The sequence below is a fragment of the Hirundo rustica genome, chromosome 18, assembly GCF_015227805.2.
Source record: "Hirundo rustica isolate bHirRus1 chromosome 18, bHirRus1.pri.v3, whole genome shotgun sequence".
NCBI classification, from domain to species: Eukaryota; Metazoa; Chordata; class Aves; order Passeriformes; family Hirundinidae; genus Hirundo; species Hirundo rustica.
Window position 1 is genome coordinate 568,979 of NC_053467.1, and position 23,303 is coordinate 592,281.

Genomic DNA, 23,303 nt, shown 5'->3' on the forward strand with positions numbered 1-23,303 from the left:
TCGCCCTGCCCTCCCACCCGGGCGCTGGCATCTGCAGATCCACAGGCAGAGATCCAGGAACCGCCTTCCTCCCCTGGCTGGGAACCCCCGAGCACCGGAGCACGAGGATCCCACGCCCCGAGGAGCAGGAGCAGCGCCACGCCGACACCACAGCCACTCTGCCGCTGCAGGAGCTCCTGGCCCGGCAGGGCTGGGCGTCCTTCTCCTCCTCCTGAGCCCGGATTGGCGCGGGATGGAGTCTGGAGGGACAGGGCTCCCCTAGGGCAGCGCCCCGCTGAAGGTGGCGATGGGCAAACACGGCAGGGACTGGAACTCGGAGGGGTCCTGGGGCGGCGCCGGGGATCCTCTCAGGGCCAGGCCGTCACCGTCCTGGGGCTTGTAGCACACGGAGATCTCACACCTGCGGGGGAGCACAGGGGAACGAGCTCTGGGGGAGGCTGAGAACCCTCAGGGGCAGCGGGAACGGGGCTGCAAACCCAGCGGGAATGGGAATGGGGCTGTAAACACAGCAGGAATGGGAATGGGGCTGTAAACACAGCAGGAATGGGAATGGGGCTGTAAACACAGCGGGAATGGGAATGGGGCTGTAAACACAGCAGGAATGGGAATGGGGCTGTAAACACAGCAGGAATGGGAATGGGGAATGGGAATGGGGCTGCAAACCCAGCAGGAATTGGGAGTGGGAATGGGAGTGGAAATGGGGCTGCAAACCCAGAGGGAATGGGAATGGGGCTGTAAACCCAGAGGGAATGGGGCTGCAAACCCAGAGGGAATGGGAATGGGGCTGCAAACTCAGCAGGAATGGGAGTGGGAATGGGGATGGAAATGGGGCTGCAAACCCAGAGGGAATGGGAATGGGGCTGTAAACCCAGAGGGAATGGGAATGGGGCTGCAAACCCAGTGGGAATGGGGCTGCAAACCCAGAGGGAATGGGGCTGCAAACCCAGTGGGAATGGGAATGGGGATGGGAATGGGGCTGCAAACCCAGTGGGAATGGGGCTGCAAACCCAGAGGAAATGGGAATGGGGTTGCAAACCCGGTGGGAATGGGGCTGCAAACCCAGAGGGAATGGGAATGGGGCTGCAAACCCAGTGGGAATGGGGCTGCAAACCCAGAGGGAATGGGAACGGGGATGGGAATGGGGCTGCAAACCCAGTGGGAATGGGGCTGCAAACCCAGTGGGAATGGGAATGGGGATGGGAATGGGGCTGCAAACCCAGTGGGAATAGTGCTGCAAACCCAGCACCTCTTTCCCACCCACAGCTCAGGGACGGGTCAGGATGCCCCATCCCAGGAGCTCTGGCTGCAGTTCCCACCTGGTTACGCTCTGCAGGATCTTCTGCTCATCCTGGTCCAGGCACACGGCGAAGGAGGACTGGACCCCGATGATCTGGACCTTGTCCACTTTGATCTGGGACACGCTGATCTGCTGAGGGGAAAGGCTGGAGTGAGGGAGCGCATTCCCTGGGCTGGGCAGGGCAGCTGTGGGCAGCAGCCAAGGGATCCCCCCAGGAGCTGCTCTCTCCAGCCCTGCTCCACTCCCAGCTGGGCCAGGTGACCTCATCTCCATCTCCCCAAATGTAAAAGCTCCAGGGCTGGGGTTACCTGGTTGAAACTCTTCTTGGATTTGGAGTTCTGCCTCTTGACCACCTCGGTCATGGTTAAGTTGAGACATTCTGTCTTCGAGGCTGCAACGGAAGGAAACTGCCGTGAGCTGGGGCCCTGCTGGAACCCAAGCGGCCCCTGCGCCTCTCAAAGCACCCCCGAACTGGAGCTGCGGCAGGATCCCGCTGCTGGGGGAATGCAGAGCAGTCCCAGCTTTCCTCCCCTCCTGCTCAGTGTCCTCTGTAATTCCAGCTGCTTTCCAAACACATCGAACCCCCTTGGGCTGCGAGCGGGAGCAAAAGCTCTGCGCTTCAGCGTGAGCAAAGTCTGCCTCTCCCCCGAGCCCGCCCGGAGAATTCCTGTGCCTGGAATTACAGTGACATCCTGTGGTCAGAGTGCTGAACGGGAAAAGCAGCGCAGCCAAGGGGATCCGGTTCCTCATTCATGGAGAGGTTTCTCCCGAGAGGAGCCGAGGGCAGCCCTGATGCAAACCCTGAACTGGAGCATGAACATCCAACTCGACGCTTCGAGCGGGTGAGAAACCCATTCCTGAGGCTTTTCTCCCAGGATTGGCTGCGTGGCTCCAGGGATGGGAGGCACAGGAGGGGCAGTGGGAGCCCCGGGGGGCATGCAGGGATGTCTCCTGCCACTCCCCTGATTATCCTGCTGACAAACACCTGCCAGGCACCAGGCACGCCAGGAAAAGGCACCTCAAGCCCCTCAGTCCCCTCAGAACCGGACGTGTCTGATGGCCAACAAGAACAAACCAACTACACGCACGGACCACGGAGCTTTTCAAAGGCTCAAAGCTTGATTAACTGGAAACCTAATTAGAAAAAAGGCTTCTGAGGCCAATCCAGGGGCTGGGAGCTGCGCCTGAGCTGCAGCAGCAGCTGAGGAAGGGCGTGCTGAGAGGTGCACGAGAGGCAGGGCTGCTGCGGCCGCAGGACCAGCACCTGGCCCTGGCTCCAGCCTCATCTGAAGTTTTACCTGCCGTTCCTTCTCGCTAAATAAGCGTTGTTCTGGAAAGCATCGCCCTCCAGTGACCACCCTGGGGCTGGAGCCACTCCTAGTGCAGTTTTGGGACAGGGGGACAGGACACGTCCCGTGTCCCTGCTGCGGTGCCGAGGACTGGCACACACCCAAGGCCTGCAGCACAGCGCAGGGAGCTCCCAGGAGTCTGCTGCGTTCTCACCTCTCTGGATCCAGCCAGGAGCTCCACTCCGGTCCCTCTCTCCCCCAGTGCCCCCCACCCTTCCCTGGGCACGGGCCCCCGCACCCACCGAGCTCCTCGTGCCTCCTGCAGGCCTTGCTGAGGTTGACGGACGTGCAGACCTTCTCCACGTCATTCCAGTGACTCCTGCCACTGGCAGCTGTCTGCAGGGACCAGCCACGGCCCAGGGGAGAGAAGCACACAACCATTCAGCATGGAAAAGACCTCTGAGGTCAAGCCCAACCCTAAATCTAACCCTGCCAGGTCCTTGAGCACCAACCCTACATCTTTAAAGCATCTCCAGGGATGGTGACTCCACCAGTGCCCCGGGCAGCTGTGCCAGGGCGGGAAAACCCTTCTGGTGAAGAAATATTCTCTCATACCCATTCCAAACTTCCTGTGGTGCAGCTCGAGGCCGTTCCCTCTCCTCCTGTCCCTGTTCCCAGAGCCTGACCTGCCCCGGCTGTCCCCTCCGGTCAGGAGTTGTGCGGAGCCACAAGGTCCCCCTGAACCTCCTTTTCTCCAGGCTCAGCCCTTTCCCAGCTCCCTCAGGAATTCTCCAGCCCCTTTCCCAGCTCCCTCAGGAATTCTCCAGCCCCTTTCCCAGCTCCCTCAGCCTCTCCCAGTGCTCCAGCCCCGGGGAGTCCTTGTCCCCAGCACGGGAGGTGCCCCAGCAGTGCCAGCACAGACCTTGCTGTACACAATCTGTAGTGTCAGTGGGATTGCTTCCCTGTCTCCATCTATGCCCAGCCTTTTGCTGCCTGGACCTGCAGGAAACAAGGAGCAAACGTCACACGGGGGTTTTTTATCCCCAGCCTCCCCTGGCTGCTGATGCAGCAGCACACCCAGGACCCGCAGAAAGGGGAGAAGGGCTTGCAGAGCGCAGCTGTGGGGCAAAAGGGAAAAAAAAAAAAAAAGAGAGAGAGAAGGTGGGTTAAAAGCTGCAGAAAGCAAAGAACGCAGAGAGGAATTACAACACAAAACCACCCTGAAAGCGGCTCTGGCTGAGCCGGCGAGAGGGGTCAGAGCTGCAGGGAAAACACAGAGCAATAAAGGGCACAGGGCTCTCGGAGCTCTGCCCACATTAAATTAGCCCTGAAACACTGCATCTGACACTTTATAACTGTTTGTTTTTACCCCCAGATAATTTTTTTGCCGCTGTGAAGCGGCGCCAGACGAGCCAAGGGGAAAACATCGGATTCGGCGCTGGCGGGGTCATGAGCTGGAGGGAAGAGCTCTTTGCCCAGGGCTGATTTTGGGGGAGCAGGGCGGGCGCTCCTCGCAGGGGGGTGTTTTACGGGCTCTGCTTCCGGGGACAAGTGGAGCTGGCAGCAAAGCCGCGGGTTAAAGCCATGAACGGCGTGCTCAGGTGCAGTTTTGGGGGCCGGCCATGAGGGGTCTGTGCGAGCTGCGCTTCGCCAGAGCGTCCCGTCCCGGGAGGAGCTGCAGCCAGATGTTCCTGCCGCTGCTTCTGCTCCCTTAATGTCACTAATGTTGTAAATGCAGGACATAAAAGCACAAAAAGTTACGCGCAGAAGGCTCCAGGCACACGCAGGCGAACCTGGCTTTGCCCAGTAAAATAAGGAGATGAAAAGAGGGATTTTATCAATGACGCTTTTGGACAAAGCACAAAGAGAAAGCAGTAAAAAGGAAAGATTTAGGGCTGCTGCATTTGGCAGGTGCTGATGAGAGGAAGGAAACGGGCTTGGAGGTGTTTTCTTGTGAATCCATTCTGGATTTAGGAGCAGCACAAACAATCAGGCGTTGCCATGGCTTCACTCCCGGAGGGAACACAGGCTGGGATGTTTCTCTCCCAAACCAGTGAGGAGCTGCCTGGATCCCGTCCTCCTGCAGCCCAGGCTCCCCCAGCCCCTCCTTCCCTCCCCTCCCAGCCCTGGTTTCGGACCCCAGCGCAGGTGGGGCTGCAGAAGCAGCTACAGACCTGAGGCCTTGATGGCCCTCGTGGCTGCTGAGTGCCCCAGCTCCAGGGAGTGGATGAAGACCTCGGTCCTCTTCTCCCCCCCGATGAAGGTGAGCTGCCAGGGGGACAAGAGAGAACACGTGGGGGTGAGGGGGCCCAGCCCGGCCAGGCAGCCCTCACCCCTCTCAGTCCCCAGGAAATGGGGCAGTTTGGGAAAATCCTCCCAAGTTCTCAAAGCACCTTCCAGCAGCTGCTTGGGGTGACACCTGCCTTTAGCTGGACTTCAGACCGCTCGAACAGATCCCCAAAACAACCCAAACCTCTCATTTTCACCTAAAACTCCACTCCCACTGGAAAACAACCCCACAATGACCCGGCGGCAGGGTGTGGGGATTGCTTTGGGAGCACAGATCCTGTGCAGCTCTGCTCACCAAGCCCTGCTGCAGCTGATCCCCAGCCCCAAAGCAGGGCCGGCAGCCCCAGATTCAACCTGCCCCAGGCACACAGCGGGCTGTGGAAAACCCGCCTCGTGGAGGGGCTGGGCTTGGGAAGCAGAGCCCTGGAGAGACTCCAGCGATGTGGAAAAGCTGGCAGCACCGCCAGGCACCTCTTTGTGCCACAGGGAAAGGCACTGGGGTGGAAAACTGTTGCGGGATTTCACGGTCTGGGCAGGAGCTGCTCTCGGTCCCTGAGCCAGGCGCATCAGCCGGGGCACCACGGACACCCGGGGCACAAAGGGGACCGAGCTGTGCCTCGGCGGAGCTGTGGCCGTGCCACACCCCCCGTGCTCCACGGGCAGCTCCTGACCCTGCACAGGCGGGGCCCCCCTCTTTTACCTGGGTCTGGTAGAGCTGCAGCAGCACGGGGCGCGCGGCGAAGCGGCAGTAGTAGAGGATCATGTCTGCCAGGATGGGCAGCTGCTCCTGGGAGTCCTCCTGCGGCTCGGCCTCGGGCTTGGCACACTGCGGCGGCACCGCGGGGCAGAAACGCGATGGGGAAGGCGGCGCCTCCGGCCACACCGGCCCACACCACCCCGCCGGGGACGGACCGCTCCTGCGCGCCGCCGGGAGCCGCGTCTGCTCCCCGCGCCCGCGGGGCGCAGCGGAAAGCTCTCCGAGCGGCTCCCCCGGGGAAGGAGCACCCCCGCCCTGCCCGGGGCACGCACGCACCTGGCACAGGACGTCCATGGGCAGGTTCATCAGCCCCAGCACGTTGCGCTCGTACCAGGGGTCCAGCAGGCCGATGTAGTGCGAGATGTCGTTGGTGCTGCCCTCCATCCCGGCCGCGGAGGGGTCCTGGAACCGCACACCGCGGTCACCCCGAGGGTCCCCTCAGCCTGCCCCGCCTCACGCAGCACCCCCGGGCCCAGCGGAGCCCCGCGGGGAGGGGACACCCACCTGCGCCCGGGGCGGGGGCTCCGCCGGGGCCGGCGAGGGGTGATGGTGCATCTGCGGGGCGGGCGGAGCGGCGCAGCTCCTCTTCACGGGGACGTAGAAAAACAGCAGCCTGAAGTACCGCGTCAGCGAGGGGCAGGAGCTCTCCTTGCGCCTGGGGAGGAGCGGAGGAGCGGGGCTGAGCTGAGAGGAGCTGAGAGGAGCTGAGCTGAGAGGAGCGGGGCCGAGCGGGGCTGAGCGGAGCCGAACAGAGAGGAGCGGGGCTGAGCTGAGCGGGGCCGAGCGGAGAGGAGGAGCGGGGCTGAGCGGGACTGAGCGGGGCTGAGCTGAGCGGAGCGGGGCTGAGCGGAGGGTCCCGGCGGGGCTGAACTGAGAGGAGCGGGGCTGAGCTGAGCGGAGACGAGCGGGGCTGAGCGGAGACGAGCGGGGCTGAGCGGAGGGTCCCGGCGGGGCTGAACTGAGAGGAGCGGGGCCGAGCGGAGGGTCCCGGCGGGGCTCTCACCGCGCTGCCCCCGCGGTGCCCGGCTCACCTGAGGTCGCTGTAGGCGCGGGCCACCTTGCCCGAGATGCGGTCCGAGCCGAACACCACCACGCGCAGCGTGCCCGCCCTGGCGTCCCCGTGGGGGTGGCTCGGGAAGGGGCGGCGGGGGAGCCCGAGGGGCCGGGGGGCGAGCGGCGCGGGCCCGCGCTGGCCCGGGCCGTGCTGCGGCAGCGAGAGCGCGCGGCGGGAGCGCGCGGGGACGCGCGGCTGCGCCGGGGACGCGCACAGGCTCTCGGAGCGCCGCAGCGACAGGGACAGCGACAGCGACAGCGAGCAGGGCCCCGGGCAGTCCCGCGGCTCCCGGCGCAGCGCCAGCTGCTGGCTCTTGCTCTTGAGCAGTTTGTAGAGCCTGTTGGTCAGGGACTGGCGGTGCTTGGGCGGCCGCCGCTCCGCCCGCAGCTCCGGCCTGCCCGCCGCGTCCAGGGAGCTCTCGTCGCTGTCCTCGGCGTAGCCGCTGTCCATGCAGTCCTTCAGGCTGGACACGAAGGACTTCAGGGACTTCCTGGAGACCGCGGTCAGCTCCGAGATGGACTCCTTGGAGGAGACGAAGAGGGACACCCGCGAGGGCCTGGAGCCCTCCTCGGACAGCACGGAGTACACGGAGTCGCTGGAGATGGCGCAGAGCGGGGACAGCGGTGAGCCCTGCTCGGGGGAGCCGCCGTCGGTCTCCACGTCCTCCTCCTCCTCCTCCTCTTCCTCATCGTCCTCCTCGTTCTCCGAGGCCAGGGGCTCAGCAATGCTGCACTCCTTGCTGAGGACATCGTTGAGGATGTCTGAAAGCAACCAGAGGGAGAGGGCGTCTGCCACGGGCTCCAGCAGAGCCGCGGCAAACGTGGTGACCCAGACACCCGTGCCACTCCTCACGGCCAAAGCTCTCCTCCATGCCGGTGTCAAGCAGGGAGCTGGAAACCTCCTCCCCGACGTGTTTAGATTCCCACAAAAAGCTCGGTTGCAATGCAAAGAAAATCGTGTTTCTCTCCTCGAGGTTCTGGCTGGCCCCTCAAAAGGCAAACTCCAGCTGGGGTTTTGCTTCCTTCCCACCCAGCTTGCACCATCCCTCCCTCCTGACGCGGGTTTAACCGGAGGGCAGGAGCAAAGCCGAGCCCTTGGCTCACCAAACCCCGCAGTGACCCGGCCTGGCTCCGTCAGGGCTGGGCCAGAGCTCTGCTCTCGCCTGCTGGGGCCGGCAGGGAAGGAGCACGGAGCCTTCCCACGGACAAGGCGCTTCCAGGAGCGGGGAAGCTGCACCAGCTCAGCACCTTCCACCCCTCCCAGGCTGCTGGGCCGGGCCGAGAGCTCAGCCAAGGCCACTCACCGAAGTTGTCCTGGTCCCAGCTGTAGGTGTAGCAGCGCGCGGGCGGCAGCGGGATGGGCTGCAGCTTGCGGGGCTGGGCCTCGCCTGCGGAGAGAGGAGGGACAGCAGCAGGTTTGCAGGGGTCCCCCAGCGCCACCCCGGCTGGCCTGGGGGGTGCCACCCACCCCCTGCGTGTTTCGGGCAGCCCGGGCCGCGCTGAGCCCCGGCGCTGCTGCCCTCAGCTCCAGGCGGTGCCATCGGGACGAGGGGACACCTCACACCTGCACAGCCACCAAGGGGTTCTGATTTAATGCCTTCATCTCACCCTTAGACCGCTCATTTCGGTGCTGTTTAATGAACCCGTTTATGGCTCGCGGCGTGGTTGTTAAATCGGCCCCGGGCCGGTGCTTTTTTATCTTTGCCCTGGGCAGAGACTCCGCAAAACCGCTCCCCAGAGCTGCTGCGGCAGCAGGGGCTGAGCTGGCAGAAGGCCCCGGGGAAGGGAGGGGCGGGGGATGCTCACCGGCGATGGCAGGGAGGGAGGCGGCCCCGGCGATGTCGCGCAGCGCGGTCTGGAGGCGCTCCCGGGCCAGCTCGGGGTCGCTGCTGGCCACCGCCGCCTCCTGCGCATCGGCAGCGCTGGCGTAGAGCTCCGAGAGCTCCTCCAGGGGCTTGGACTGCGGGGCAGAGCCAGGGCACACGGTCAGGGGGTCCCTCCACCGAGGCGCCACACGGGCAGCATCGCTAACGGGGTGATTCCCTCCCCTCCGCTGCCCCCGCCCCCCGAAAGTGCCCCCCAGCTTTTCCAATGAAAATAAAAATGACTTTGAAAACGCCCCAGGGGTTTTCTTCTTTTTTTTTTTTTTTTTTTTTCCTCTCCCTCAAGCGTTTCCCTGGTCAAACGCTTTTGCTGATTTTCAGATCTGCGGGCCCTTCCTCTCGCCACTTTGGGGTGGGAAAGTGTAGGAACAGGGTGAAAAGCTGGCACGTCATTTCTGTCTTTTAGTGCACCTAACGAGCAATTTGCAGGTTCACACATGAAGCTATTTTGAGAATGAGAAGTTCCTTTAACACAACAATCTATTCTGAAGGTAAAAAATAAATGCACCTGTAATAACAAAGAGAATCCCATGAGAATCAGTAAAGAAAATATTTAAACAATCCCAGAATGGGTAGATTTGATGGACAACTAAAATGCCTTTTACTAACCGATAGAATAATTAACAAGAAAGCTGTTAACCGATTAAAAGTTGCCCTGGAGGTTTGTAAAAGCAGTATAGAGGACAGCATGGGGCCGTAATAAAGAGAAGCCTTCTGCAGATTTTATCGTGGCACTCTGTGCGTCGTGGCCGCTCTTACAACAGGAAAGGAGTAAAAGGGGAGCGAGCCCTCTGCACACACTTCACAAAACACTTCAGACCTCAGGCCTAACTGAGAAAGGAAAAACGTGCATTTTTCCCCCGGGAAGCGTCACCAAAACTCTTTTCCCTTGCCAAGCCAGCGCTATTTTGTGTAGGAGACCCAGCAGCCGAGCGCCCTGCGCTGCCCCAGCCCACCTTGAGCAGGTGCTGCAGCCTGTCCAGGTCGCAGCGGGTGCCGAAGTTGGCCTGGTAGAGGTGCTGGAGGAGCAGCACCAGCGTGGAGCGCTGCGGGGGCTCGCTGGAGCTCAGCCTCTGCGCGATGGACAGGAACTCGCTCTGCACCTCCGAGCGGTTCAGCAGCAGCACGGTCCTGGGGACAGGGACACGGTCAGGCCGCGACACTGAGCCCACGCAGGGCTCACCGGGCACTGGGCTCATCCCCCTCCTGAGGAGAAGCTTTGGGGGTGGCACGGCGCTGTTTCCCAGCCTCATCCCCCTGCCTGCAAACGAGGGTGGCAGGGGAGGCTCAGCCCCGAGGTGCAGCGTCTGACTGCTCAGAGCTGCAGGGCTTTGTGCACCGGGGCTGCGGTGGACTCGCTCCTGGCTCCTGTTGTGGTGGTGGCTCCCAAAATCGTGGATGGCAGCATTTCCCAGCTGCTCTCCACCACGTGCTGGGATCAGCAGCTCCCTGGGGAGGAGGCTCTGCCTTCCCCTCATTGCAGCCCTGCAGGGTCGCTGGCACGGGGAGCCCTCAGACCCTGTCCCCAGGCTCTGGAAACACCCCAGCTGCTCTCCTCACCCTTCCCACAGCCCAGCCCGGCTCCCAGCCCTCCTCCCCAGCCCCTGGGAGAAGCTGCAGCAGTGCCAGCCCGTGGGGATGCCCCAGGGAGCCCCAGCAGTGCCCGTGGCCACACTTACACCGTGGAGCTCTGGTAGTTCTTCACAGGCAGCCCCTGCTCCGTCCTCACCAGCCTCTGGAACGTGATCCCTGGGGGAGAGCAGAGCAGTGAGGGACAGAACCCCTGCAGGCTGCTCTGACCAGCGGCACCGAGCTGGCTGAGCCCCCCAGGACAGTGCTGAGCCCCCCAGGACAGTGCTGAGCCCCCCAGGAGAGCGCTGAGCCCCCCAGGAGAGCGCTGAGCTGGCTCTGAGCCCCCCAGGACAGTGCTGAGCCCCCCAGGACAGTGCTGAGCTGGCTCTGAGCCCCCCAGGACAGTGCTGAGCCCCCCAGGAGAGCGCTGAGCTGGCTCTGAGCCCCCCAGGACAATCCTGATCTGGCTCTGCCCCTGCCTGGAGTGGGAATGGCAGCACCTCGTGGGGACAAGGCACAGCCACTGGCTGAGGGGCCAGCCCAGGAGCAAGGGAACTCGGGAGATGTGAAGGGTAAAATCCCAGAGTGATGGGACAGGAGACCTGCTCCAGCCCCCGTCCCTTCTGCCCCGCTGCCCATGCGGGATGGGAATTCCATGGATGACATTTCCCTGCTTCCCCCACTGGCTTTAGCCCCCAGGATGTCACACGGAGCCAGCAGGTCACTGCCACCGTCCCTCCTGCAGGGATGGAGCCCAGACCGGTGAGCAGGAGAGAGGCTGGGTGGGCAGCCACAGCCTGGGTGCCTCCCTGGGACTGTCCCCAGGACACCGGGTGACATCCGACGGGTCTGGGCGGCGACAGCAGAGCCCGTCACCAGGACAGGGACACAGCTTGGGAAAACCTGATGGCATCAGCAACATCCAGCCCTTATCCGTGCAGGGAGCCACACCCCACCCAGCCCAGCACCCACGGGGGCCCAGCACCCACGGGCCCACCCCGCTTCCCACAGGTGCCGCAGCAGTGGCCCCTCCTGCAGAGCCACCAGCCCCAGGGGGCAGATCAAAGCTGTTGTGTTCCTGGCAAATATTGACTGCGGCTCATTCCCCGTTAATCTTCACCCTCGTCTCCATAAAAAGCTTTGGCCTCAGCCCCGCAGCAGGTCAGGGGGCCGTGAAGCAAGCCTGGAACAGCCTGGAAGGTCCTGGCAGCTGAGCAGCAGGGGACACGTCCTCACTGCTGCTGGAGAGGGATCCCCAAAACCAGAATCCCAGAACAGCAGGGAATCCCAGAGCCGGAGGGATTCCCCAGCACGTCCCACACAGCACCTTCAGCAGGGGGAGGAAACCTCTGGGGACAAAGCTCCCCTGACACAGCCTGGGGCCCTGGGCATGGCACAGGAACGGGGGGCAGCCCCCACCTGGAGCTGTCCAGAGGTGTGTAAAGCACAGCCCTGACCTGGGCACAGCCAGAAGGGGCCAGGAGGGAGCTGGGGAGCCCCACGAGTGTCCCCATGGCCCTGCAGCTCTGAGATGAGGCTGGACACAGCCAGACCCTGCCTGGTGGCCGTGGCCATTGCCAGTCCAGAGCTCCCACGGCACAGCCTGGGATTTTTCCATCCTTTTGGTCCTTTGAAAGCACCTTTCATCCCATCCCCAGGCTCTCATCACACAGGAGCTGCTGCCCTGACAGAGACCCTGCATTTATCATCCCCCAGGGCTCCCCAAAGCACCTTCCCAGTTTGAGGGGGTGGGGAACACCCCCAGCCACCGCCACAGCCCCCTCCCGGGCCTCCCAAACCCTGCCTGGGATTAAACACGGGCTGCAATGTGCTCTGTGTGATAACAGCTCTTCAAAAGCCCCCAAAAGGCAGGGAGATTAGCAAAAAAAAAAAGGCTTTGAGAAATAATTGGAAGAGCTGCTCCACTGGGAACCACAGGACATCCACAAGGAGCCCTTAATTAAGAGGAGCACTGATGCTGCCCGTGCTTGTGCCCAGAGCTGGGTCACAAGGAGAGTCTGGGCTGGGAAGGACAATCCAGGGAGTCCCTCAGTCCTGTGGAAACCTCCATGGAAGAGCAGGCTCGGAGTCTCCAGCCCCCCTGATGCCCAGGAACGGCCCCGCTGCCGTCCCCTCGCTCAAAGGGCAGGCTGGGGGAGCAGCAGCGCTCTGCCGGGGAAGAGACGCTCCAGGCTGAAACCCGGCCAGGAAATCCTCATCCTCTGATCCGGGACAGCCGGGGATGCTCCTGGCACACAAGGGACCCACCAACACCGCCACCCTGCCCTGCCCCCCGCAGGAACTCCGGCCCACCCCCTGGCAGGGTCCTGACCCTGGAGAAGCTGAGCTTTGGGACGGACACTGCGCTCCCAGGAGTGGGGAGGGAAGGAGGGATGAGCCAGGAGCAGCAGGGGGACGAACCCCGGGGCAGGGCCGGGTTTGGCGCTGGCACAGCCGGGTTTGGAGCTGGCACAGCCAGGTTTGGCACTGGCACAGCCCAGGGCAGGGTTTGGCGCTGGCACAATCCAGGGCCGGGTTTGGCGCTGGCACAATCCAGGGCCGGGTCTGGCGCTGGCACAGCCCAAGGCTGCGTTTGACGCTGGCACAGCCCAGGGCCGGGTTTGGCGCTGGCACAGCCGGGTTTGGAGCTGGCACAGCCCAGGGCCGGGTTTGGTGCTGGCACAGCCCAGGGCTGAGTTTGGCACTGGCACAGCCACGTTTGGAGCTGGCACAGCCGGGTTTGGAGCTGGCACAGCCCAAGGCTGCGTTTGACGCTGGCACAGCCGGGGCGGGGCAGCAGCAGCGCTCACCTGGCGCCTTGAGCTCGTTGCTGATGAAGGTGAGCAGCTCCCGGAAGGTGTCACAGTAGGGCACGGGCCACGTCAGGAAGCTGTGGTAGACGCTGGCAGCTTTCAGGAGCAGCTCAGAGCCGGGTGGGAAGTGAGGAGCCTGCGGGCACAGGGACAGGAGGTTCGGCGGGAGCGGGGACGCCGAGAGAGAGCTCCAGGGTGTAGGAGTGGGAGGAGGAGAAGCGAAGCAGAGGCTCTCCCTGTGCCACCCCCCAGGGAAGGGCCAGCGGATCCCCCCGGGCACAGCTCCAAGAAGCTCCCTCCCAACCTCCCCAAGCCGGGCTCACGTGCCCAAGCCTAAATATAAATTCCTTCTCAAGCCCCACAGTCCGCACAGATGAGTCCCACACAGCCTGTGCTGGTGCAGGACCTGGCAGCAATGGTTTCCTCGGGATAATGATGCATTGTGCTGCGAATAATAATAATAAAAAAGGTGTTTCCTGGGAAGGCTCTGCTCCTTTTCATTCATGTTACCCCTGTGTTTTACCCAACTCTAAAGGGAAAAGAAAAAAAATCCTCTTCATTGTCCATCTCCCCTTCCGATTAGCCTAGCCTTAAAGAAATAGCTTCAAAACCCCTGAAGCTCATTTTCTTTGTCTCTCGGCTTGTGCAGTGGGTGCTTGATCCTGGTCCCTCTGGATTCCTACAGAATCTTTCATTTTGGGGTGAACTGACGAAAGCAGGATGCTCCAGCCTGATTTTGGTGTCTGTCCCGGGCTGGGGCCGGTGCAGCAGCCTCAGCACTTACGTAGAGCACAGCCGAGTAGAAGAGCAGCGCCAGGGGCGTCACCAGGTCGTAGTCACACCTCTCCTGCACCTGTGGGAACAGCCCCAGGGCGCAGGGATGAGCTTCTGGCCAGGAGCAGCGCCCAGAATCTCCCTGGAGGTGCTGGGAGACTCCAGCCCCACCTTCCCAGGCCTTCCTGGCCACAGCCCTGCTTGAGAGTGAGCCTCGAGCTCCCCTGGCACACGATGGGACGGTGGCAGGTCCATCTGAGCGTCCCTGCTGCTGCTTTGTCCCCTCTCTGTGACCCCACTGTCACCTGCCAGGCTGCTGGAAATCCTGCCCGTGTCCCCAGTGTCCCAGCCCAGCAGGAAACCCGGCAGAGCCGCAGCGAAACCTCCACCAAAAACAACAGGAAATTTTCCACTTGCTCTGCTCTGGAGCAGCAGCTCCATGGACGCGGCCAGGGGAGGGCTGGGGAAGGCTGGAGGATCCGCACAGAGCCCAGCAGAGCTTTGGGGGATCAAACCCCATCCCTGGGGATCCGCAGGGCTGCCCAAACAACGGCTACGAGCTTGTCCTTGTGGGACACAGCACCGGTGCCACCAGAGCCCGCTGACCCGGCCCCACACAACCCCTCACGGCCCGAATCCCCCACCCAGCTTTGCCAAAGCCCATCCTGAGCCAGGCACGGAGCTGCCAACGCCTCAGAGCCCCCCCGACAGCCCCACTCACCTCCTTGGTCTTGCCCAGGATCTTCTCCACCAGGATCAGGTAGTTACCGGCGTCCCGGCTCACCAGCTCCTGCAGGCTCCAGCAGTTCAGGCACAGCCCGGCTGTGGGGACAGAGACACGGTCACTCACGGAGCAATGGTCACTCATGGAGCAATGGTCACTCATGGAGCAATGGTCACTCACAGAGACACGGTCACTCACGGAGCAATGGTCACTCACGGAGCAATGGTCACTCATGGAGCAATGGTCACTCATGGAGCAATGAGTGTCACTCACAGAGACACGGTCACTCACAGAGCCATGGTCAGTCACGGAGACATGGTCACTCACAGAGCAATGGTCACTCACTGTCCCACGGTCACTCATGGAGCCATGGTCACTCGCAGAGACATGGTCACTCATGGAACCATGGTCACTCACGGAGCAATGGTCACTCATGGAACCATGGTCACTCATGGAACCATGGTCACTCATGGAGCAATGGTCACTCATGGAGCAATGGTCACTCACAGAGCCACGGTCACTCACGGAGCAATGGTCACTCACTGCCCCACGGTCACTCATGGAGCAATGGTCACTCACAGAGACACGGTCACTCACAGAGCAATGGTCACTCACTGCCCCACTGTCACTCACTGTCCCATGGTCACTCACAGAGCAATGGTCACTCACGGAGCAATGGTCACTCACTGCCCCACGGTCACTCACTGCCCCACGGTCACTCACTGTCCCATGGTCACTCACAGAGCAATGGTCACTCACAGAGACACGGTCACTCATGGAGCAATGGTCACTCACAGAGCAATGGTCACTCACTGTCCCACGGTCACTCATGGAGCAATGGTCACTCACTGTCCCACGGTCACTCATGGAGCAATGGTCACTCACTGTCCCACGGTCACCCACTGCCCCACGTCCAGGTGCTGGGGAAGGTGAATTTAAGCCACTGCACGGATCTGCCACGGCCCAGGGACACAATGCCGATGCCAAGACAGGCAAAGCCAAGGCTGAGGCTGCAGAGCCCCGCTCATCCCTCGGCGTGGGCCGGCGTGTGCTCCGTGGGACACTTGGCCGTGGCTCTGTGCCAGGCCTGCAGCTGAATCAGCAGGGAAAGCCCCCCCCCGCTGCCACACAACTTTGTACTTTCAGTGAATCAACATTTTCCAGCAGAGAAAGCTCCCGCTGGAGACTTTCCAAGCGGCTCGGATGCACTCGCTGGCAATTACAGATGCAATCCTCAATTTTCCTCTGCCCTGCTGCCATCCATCAAGATCCTGGGATATCTTGTCAGCGAGGGAACAGCCACATCGATTCAGGAATTCAGTGACGCTCCGGTTTTCCTTTGAGCCTCTTCCAGAGGATGGCACAAAGCCATGGGGTGGCTCCAGCAGATTGTCCAGATAAATCGATGTTGTCCCAGAGCGCTGCGTCCCCCAGGGAAAGCCCCAGCACGCGGCAGGGAGCCAGGGCAGAGCTGGCCCAGCAGGAGTGCCCAGAGCTGCTGGGAGCTTTGCTGACCTCAGCAAGGAGCTGCTGGACTCGGGTGGTGCCTTGGAAAACCCACCCTGCCCCAGCTGGGAGGAGGATTTACCGCAGAGCCTCTCCCAGGGGCTACAGGGAGAGCGGGAGAGGGACTGGGGACACTGGCGTGGAGAGGCAGGAAAAGGGGGCAGCTGAAGGAAGGCAGATTTAGATGGGATATTGAGACAAAAAGTCCTCCCTGTGAGGTGGGGAGCCCTGGCACAGGGTGCCCAGAGCAGCTGTGGCTGCCCCTGGATCCCTGGAACGTCCAAGGCCAGGCTGGAGCAGCCTGGGACAGTGGGAGGGGTCCCTGCCATGGCAGGGGTGGCACTGGGTGGGATTTGAGGTCCCTCCCAATGTAAACCAGTCTGAGATCCTTTAATCTCTGAGAGCCCAGTGGTGGGGAGCAGGATCCTCAGGAGGAGCAGGATCCCTGGGATCTGTGAGGTGTGGGGAGCAGGATCCCTGGGATCTGTGAGCTGTGGGGAGCAGGATCCTCAGGAGGAGCAGGATCCCTGGGATCTGTGAGCTGTGGGGAGCAGGATCCCTGGGATCTGTGAGCTGTGGGGAGCAGGATCCGCAGGAGGAGCAGGTTCCCTGGGATCTGTGAGCTGTGGGGAGCAGGATCCCCAGGAGGAACAGGATCCCTGGGAGGAGCAGGATCCCCGGGATCTGTGAGCTGTGGGGAGCAGGATTCCCGGGAGGAACAGGATCCCCGGGAGGAGCAGGATCCCTGGGAGGAGCAGGATCCCCAGGAGGAGCAGGATCCCCGGGATCTGTGAGCTGTGGGGAGCAGGATTCCCGGGAGGAGCAGGATCTCTGGGAGCTGGAAGAAGCAGGATCCTCAGAAGGAGCAGGATCCCTGGGAGCTGTGAGGAGCAGGATCCCCGGGAGGAGCAGAGAGGAGAGCAGCCCACGGCTCTGGAGGGGCCAAGATCACCAATAAAGATGCACCTTGAACAAACAGCACAAACCAGAACTGCCCCTGCCAGTCCCTAAATCCAAGGAATTTGCCCCAGAGGCCCGGGACACCCAGCCGAGGAGCTGCTGCCATCCCCTGCCCTCACCCAGCCTGGCTCCACCAAACCAGCGCCAGTTATTTCTCCTTCAGACACAGAACGAGCCAGGTTTATCTGCCAGCGGCGCAGGCAGAACCAGGAACAGCCCATCCCCAGCTGGGGCAAAGGCAGGACTGAGCTGGGCGTAACCCAGCGCCCCACCGAGCGCGACTAGCCTAAACCCAGCGTGACAGTGACCCACAGACAAACCTCCTTCGGGAGGGCAGAGCCTCTGGGAGCCAAGGGAAATCCTCCTCCCTCTGGGGGAAGAGCAGAGCAAAGCCCTGAGCAGGGGCTGCTCAGGGAGCCTGGGCTCTCCTTCACCAAAATCTCTTTTCTCTCTCTTTTTTTTTTTTTTTTTTCCTCCTACTCACCAGCAAGAAATAAAAATTTTTTCTTGTTTTTCACACTCTAACTTGAGCATGGTCTCCTGCCTGCAGCGCAAAGCAGGGCCAGCACTGAAGTGGTTCCTCCACCAGGAGGTTTTCCTTCCGAGCACTTTTCTAACGGGGATTTTTGTGAGTCAGAGACAATTCATTTTTGTTTGGTTTCTCCGATAAGTTCTGCAGAAAGATCTTCTATTTACACCGCTGAGCTGGCCACGGGCTCATCCAGGCTGTAAATGTGGGATGGCCAAACCCTCACAACTCCTCCTGGCTGACCTCAGCCCTCAGCTCCTCATCCCTCACTCAGGGGGAGCAATGTGCTGGAAACGATTACTCACCCTCTCCAGAGCAACCTTGTGAGAAAGCTAGCACGGAAAAACAAAGCTTTGGATGATTTAAAAATGGACAAAATTCAGCAAGACCTCAGCCCGAAAAGCTGTGACGTGGCATGTGTGTTATTTTGGTGTATGGAAAGGGTGAAAAAAAATAGGGGAAAGCAAAAAATTGGGAAACAGAAGTGAAAAATGAGGAAGGTGAAGGCTCCAGCCCTGCCAAGAGCAAGATGAAAGGATTCACTGACTGGTGAGGATCAGCCCTGCCACGAACAGCAATAGTGAAACTGTCATTTGTAGCTTGGGGAAGGATGTGACAACATCTCTGCTCCGTTCTGGAGAGGCAGGAGGGGACAGCCCTGGGCTGTGGGCGCTGCGCTCTGCCTTCCCTGAATCCCTCCTGTCACCACAGCCAGCCAACAGCTCCACACTCCACGAGAGCCCTGGGGGGCTCCTGGGGGTCCCCGGCGGCAGCACCGGGGCTGGGGCACAGCAAAGCCACCAACACCCACCCAGGGCACGCCGGAGATCCCTGGCACAGCACAAATCCTTTGGGTGAGACGGAGAGCTCTGAGGTGCAAAACGCCCAAAATCCTCCCAGGAATGTCAGGTCCAGAGCCCAGAGAGCCCCAGGAAGAGGGCTGGGAGCCAGGGGAAACCACTGGGGGTGGGACCCCGGGGACTCAGCAGCGCTGCCCCCAGCGCGGCCCCCAGCCCTGCGCACCCCAATCTTCGCTAATGAGCTGCAGAAGCCATGGAGACGCTGTCTGAGGGCTCCCCCAAGCCAAAGAGCAGCACCGAGGGGCTGGAGCTGTGAGTGACACAGGGACTGATTGATGGTAATTACAGCAGAGGTGAGCTCTGGGCACGCAGGGCTCCTCCGGCCACGCGCTGTCACCGTGCCAAGCACGAGGTCGCGCTTCCAGGCTTCCAGGAGCCGGCAATGTGGGTCACACACTTCAGGGCCTGCTTCCCAGAGCAGGGGAGAGGAAAAGGACACGGGAACCGCGGGCAGAGCTGCCCCAAGCGAGCCCCCAGGTGACGTTACGGCAGGGAAGTGGCACGGCCCCGGTGGCTGTGAGGGGGTGGCAAAGGGATTCCTCTGGGACCGGGCAGCAGGTGGGATCCCGCCTGCACCTCTCTGTTGGTCTTGCAGGGAAAAAGAAAAGCGGAAAGGGTTGGAAGGACTGCACAGACCAAAAGGAATCAGAACCTGACATCCCGCAGATTCTTTCATCCGCAGGAGGGTTTGGCAGTGATTTAGTCACAGCTCACAGACACGGCTCCGAGGCGGAACGCTCCGAGTGACATTCAGAAATTATTTCTGTTGTTTCTGCTCTGCCCTCACCACGTCAGCCCCAATCCCCTCCCAGCCCCCCGAACAAGGCTCAGCTCTTTATGGCCACCGCGGGATCTGAGCCTATCTGAGCCGGGGTTAAATGATAACAACAGCTCTGAGCCTGTGTGACAATGCAGCACAGCTCAGAGCCCTGCCCTGGGGGCCCTGAGCACCCTGGCTGATTGCACAAAGGAGCCTTTCCTGGCGCCCAACAAAGCCTCCTCCTCTCCCCAGCTCGCTCAGGGGTGGCTGGCAACACGCACGACTGCCCTGCGAGTCCTGACACGGGCCAGACCTGGCGTGACCTGCTCAGGGTCCTGGGACATCTTCCTGTCCCAGGACTGACCAGGCTGGACCTGACTCTGAGCGCTGGGAGGGAGAAGCACCAGCAGCACCCAGAGAGCCCTGGGTGAGAGCCAGGGGCCCAGGTGGATCACACAGAGAAGGCCGTGGTTAAATTGACAGGTCACCTACCAGCCCATCTGCTGGACACAGCGTCCCTGCTGAGCCCGTGGAGGCACCTTTCCAGCGCGTGGTAGATCCTGTCCTCCGTGCACGTGGTGTGCTGCATTTTAATTCATCTCCTGAATTCAAGAGGAAAGGAGGAGCACAGTTAACGAGGGATTGCATTTTAATTCATCTCATCTCCTGAATTCGAGAGGAAAGGAGGAGCACGGTTAACAAGGGATTGCATTTTAATTCATCTCATCTCCTGAATTCGAGAGGAAAGGAGGAGCACGGTTAACAAGGGATTGCATTTTAATTCATCTCATCTCCTGAATTCGAGAGGAAAGGAGGAGCACGGTTAACAAGGGATTGCCCTCCACGGCTGCAGCGTTCGCTGGCAGTGGCCACAAACCCCCTCCAAGTGGCCAGGGAACGCTGCAGAGCCGTGCCTTGCTGCCACAGAGCCAACGTGAAGGAAAGCTCCCCGTGCCCCTGTGGCAACGGTGGAAAACACCGAGGGGACGTGAGCCCAGCACACCAGGACATTGTGAAATCGTGGCTGTGGCCCTGTCACGCCCCAGCTCTCCTCCAGAGTTGGTGTGACCCAACCCTGGCTGGCAGAGACGTGCTGGGGAGGAAGGGCTGATCCCACCCCGTCCATATCCATCCACCTGGGACACCAGGAACAGAACGCCATGCCCTGGGGCTCTGGAGCAAGCAGAGGTGACCAGAGGGACATTCCCTCCTCCCCTGCGGCCCACAGGGACCCTGGGCACGCGTCCCCCTCTCCCAAGGCACGGGTCCACCCCAGCCGCGCTGCCCTGCGCCTGGCACGAGGAGCGCTGAGGAGCCGCGGGAAGGAGCGGGGAAATCGCAGCCCAGCAGCTGGGGCAGGCTCGTGGCAGGAGAAAGGCGGTGAGTAAGAGCCCAGAGTGACTCACAGACACCTCTGCAACAGCCAGCTCAGAAAACAGCTCAGTCCTCGCAGGGGAACGGGCTCCTCACCCCACACCACCCCAGCACCCCTTCCCTCGTGTCCCAGCACACGGCAGGGAGGGAATTTAAAAAAAAATACACCCAAGATACTGCCATAAAACACTCCAAGATATCGCCATAAACCCCACCAAGATATCGCCATAAACCCCACCGAGAAATTGCCATAAAACACACCAAGATATTGCCATAAAACACACCAAGATGCTGCCACAAAACACACCAAGATATCACCATAAAACACACCAAAATACTGCCATAAAACACACTGAGATATCATCATAAAACACACCAAGATGCCACCATAAAACACACCAAGATATCACCATAAAACACACCAAGATATCACCATAAAACACACCAAGGTATCTCCATAAAACACACCAAGAGATCTCCATAAAACACACCAAGACATCTCCATAAAACACACCAAGACATCTCCATAAAACACACCAAGACATCTCCATAAAACACACCAAGATACTGCCACAAAACACACCAAGATATCACCACAACACACTCCAAGATATCGCCATAAAACACACCAAGACATCGCCATAAAACACACCAAGAGATCTCCATAAAACACACCAAGAGATCTCCATAAAACACACCAAGATACTGCCACAAAACACACCAAGATACTGTCATAAAACACACCGAGATATCACCACAAAATACACCAAGACATCGCCATAAAACACACCAAGAGATCTCCATAAAACACACCAAGAGACCTCCATAAAACACACCAAGATATCACCATAAAACACACCGAGATATCACCATAAAACACACCTAGATACTGCCACAAAACACTCCAAGATATCGCCATAAAACACACCAAGATGCTGCCATAAAACACACCGAGATATCACCACAAAGCACACCAAGCTCTTTCCTTTCAAACCACACAAGGCACTCTTGGGGTGGTTTTTTCCTGCTGTGCCATGGACCACACACATAAACCTGAACCTCCTCTCCTCCCAGGGCAGTGCTTAGGGAAGCATTTTCCGTGGGAAAAGCCCCGCTTCATCCGGAGCACGAACTTTGCAAACTTTTCTGCTGTGTCGTCCCCTCAGCTGTCCCCTCCTTGCCACCCACCCACGCTGAGCACGATGACGGGGCAGGGGACTGTTCTGGAGAACGTAATCTGACTTTCAGGAGCCCTGTTAAGCATCTTGAGAACACCAAGAAATGCGAGTGCTGACGTCGGGGGTTTGGAAAATGCTTTGCTTTCCATGAGGGTGTCGAGCACCTCCAGGTGACCCCACCCCAGTGAAGGCACAGCCCTCTCCACACTGCAGGGACAACATCTGGTTTAAGAGTCCTCAGAGAAACCCATCGGCCTCAGGGTTTTGTCCATTTATCAACAGATGCCAAACAATTCCCGGCGTCAGGGCTCAGGGCAAGGCTGAACCCATCCCCTCTGAGGGTGTGAGCGCCCAAAAGGGTAATTTATAACAATTAATTTGTAATGATGTTCTAACCAATGTTTTTCTTAAAAAGCTGATTTCTCACTCAGTGATTAAAGTGAGTGTGAAAAGGCCGAGCACACCAAAGCTCAGCTTGGGAAGCATCCCGAGATTATTTGGGAAATTGTCCTTGCATGGGCGCCAGATCCTCGGGGAATTTCCATCCAAGATTGCTTAGTTGAGAGGCTTCATTCATCCCTGTGGGTCGCAAAGGTGAACAGACAAATTAAATGTTTCTGTTAATTAACACCAAACCGGTAAACATTTACTTCCTTGGTGGGAAGTGGGAACTTGCTGACCACCAGTTTTTAGATTTTCCCTCGTCCTGCTTGAGGCAAAAAAGTTTCTAAAAATGAAAAAAAAAAAAAAAAAAAAAGAAAAAAAAAAAGAAGTCTTTGAACAGTATGAAAAAGAATCATCAACAAAATAATCTTTTCCTGCTGAGCTGTGAAGCCACCAGAGCACCAGAGGTCACGGGAAGCCCTTGGGGTGTCCCAGACCCCTGGCAGGGAGTTTCCACTCAGCTGGGATCACCGGGCTCCACTGAGCCTTCAGAGCCCTGGGACCTTTCCCTGCCGCTCAGGAGCTGCTCCAGGCCCAGCAGCACGGGGCCCCTCGGCAGCCAGGGGGGCACGGCTGGGACAGGGCACAGAGCTGCTCTCCAGCAAGGAAAATAATCCCTTCTCTCCTTCTGAGTCCCCTCTCAGTAACTCCTCGGAGCTCCCTCTGCAGCGGCGGAGCGCAGGGCAGCCCGCAGGAGGCGAGAACAGAGGGAAGGGCTCAAAGATCCGCAGCGAAGGAGCGAAGAGGATCAGATCCCCCCTTGCAGGACTGCTGCGACCCAGCAGAGCAAACCCCCGAGCCTGGGGGCTGCACACGCTCCAAAATCCGCTCCTGCAGCCCAGCAAACCCCGGCAGACGCAGCTGAGCTCTCCCCTCCCGCGGCAAATCCCCGCAGCATCTCCCCGCGGCGCCGAGGGCAGGGCAGGACCTGCCAAAAACCTTTCCAGAGGGAATCCTGCGGGGGGAAAGCCTGCGGGTACCCTCGGGGCAGCACAAGGCCCTTTCCTGCCCGGATTGTTCTGAGCCCGAGCATCCCGGGCAGGAAACAGCGGAGCAAAAACAAAGCCCGTGGCCCTGGGGAGCAGCTCTGAGCTCTGCCCGGGCTCGGGGGCGCTGGGTGCAGGGACTGGGTGCCTCGCCTGGGTTGGTGCCAGGACGTGGCTCAGCACCCGGATCCGTGCTGCAGGAGGGCTTTGGGCACTGGGGGGTCCAGAACAAGGAGCATGACAAGGGTGAAGGAA

At 60.4% G+C, this 23,303-nt stretch overlaps 1 protein-coding gene across 4 annotated transcripts in view; it reads right to left on the reverse strand.

Moving 5' to 3' along the window:
• Positions 1–258: 258 nt before the first annotated feature.
• The window catches only part of PIK3R5 (phosphoinositide-3-kinase regulatory subunit 5), a 39,773-nt gene continuing 16,728 nt past the window's right edge, over positions 259–23,303 (reverse strand). For 3 of the 4 annotated variants that reach the window (XM_040081628.2, XM_040081627.2, XM_040081630.2), the window contains exons 2-19: positions 19,559–19,668; positions 14,449–14,549; positions 13,738–13,806; positions 12,951–13,089; positions 10,248–10,317; positions 9,525–9,699; positions 8,492–8,645; positions 7,990–8,073; positions 6,664–7,447; positions 6,137–6,287; positions 5,909–6,034; positions 5,576–5,701; positions 4,761–4,854; positions 3,509–3,585; positions 2,889–2,982; positions 1,606–1,688; positions 1,317–1,429; positions 259–400 (exon numbers count right to left, since the gene is read on the reverse strand). In XM_040081628.2, the coding sequence (XP_039937562.1) occupies positions 259–400; positions 1,317–1,429; positions 1,606–1,688; positions 2,889–2,982; positions 3,509–3,585; positions 4,761–4,854; positions 5,576–5,701; positions 5,909–6,034; positions 6,137–6,287; positions 6,664–7,447; positions 7,990–8,073; positions 8,492–8,645; positions 9,525–9,699; positions 10,248–10,317; positions 12,951–13,089; positions 13,738–13,806; positions 14,449–14,549; positions 19,559–19,655 (2,679 nt within the window). In that variant the 5' untranslated portion in view covers positions 19,656–19,668. The remainder of the gene's footprint in view (positions 401–1,316; positions 1,430–1,605; positions 1,689–2,888; positions 2,983–3,508; positions 3,586–4,760; positions 4,855–5,575; positions 5,702–5,908; positions 6,035–6,136; positions 6,288–6,663; positions 7,448–7,989; positions 8,074–8,491; positions 8,646–9,524; positions 9,700–10,247; positions 10,318–12,950; positions 13,090–13,737; positions 13,807–14,448; positions 14,550–19,558; positions 19,669–23,303) is intronic. The other variant, XM_040081631.2, reaches the window with a different exon arrangement.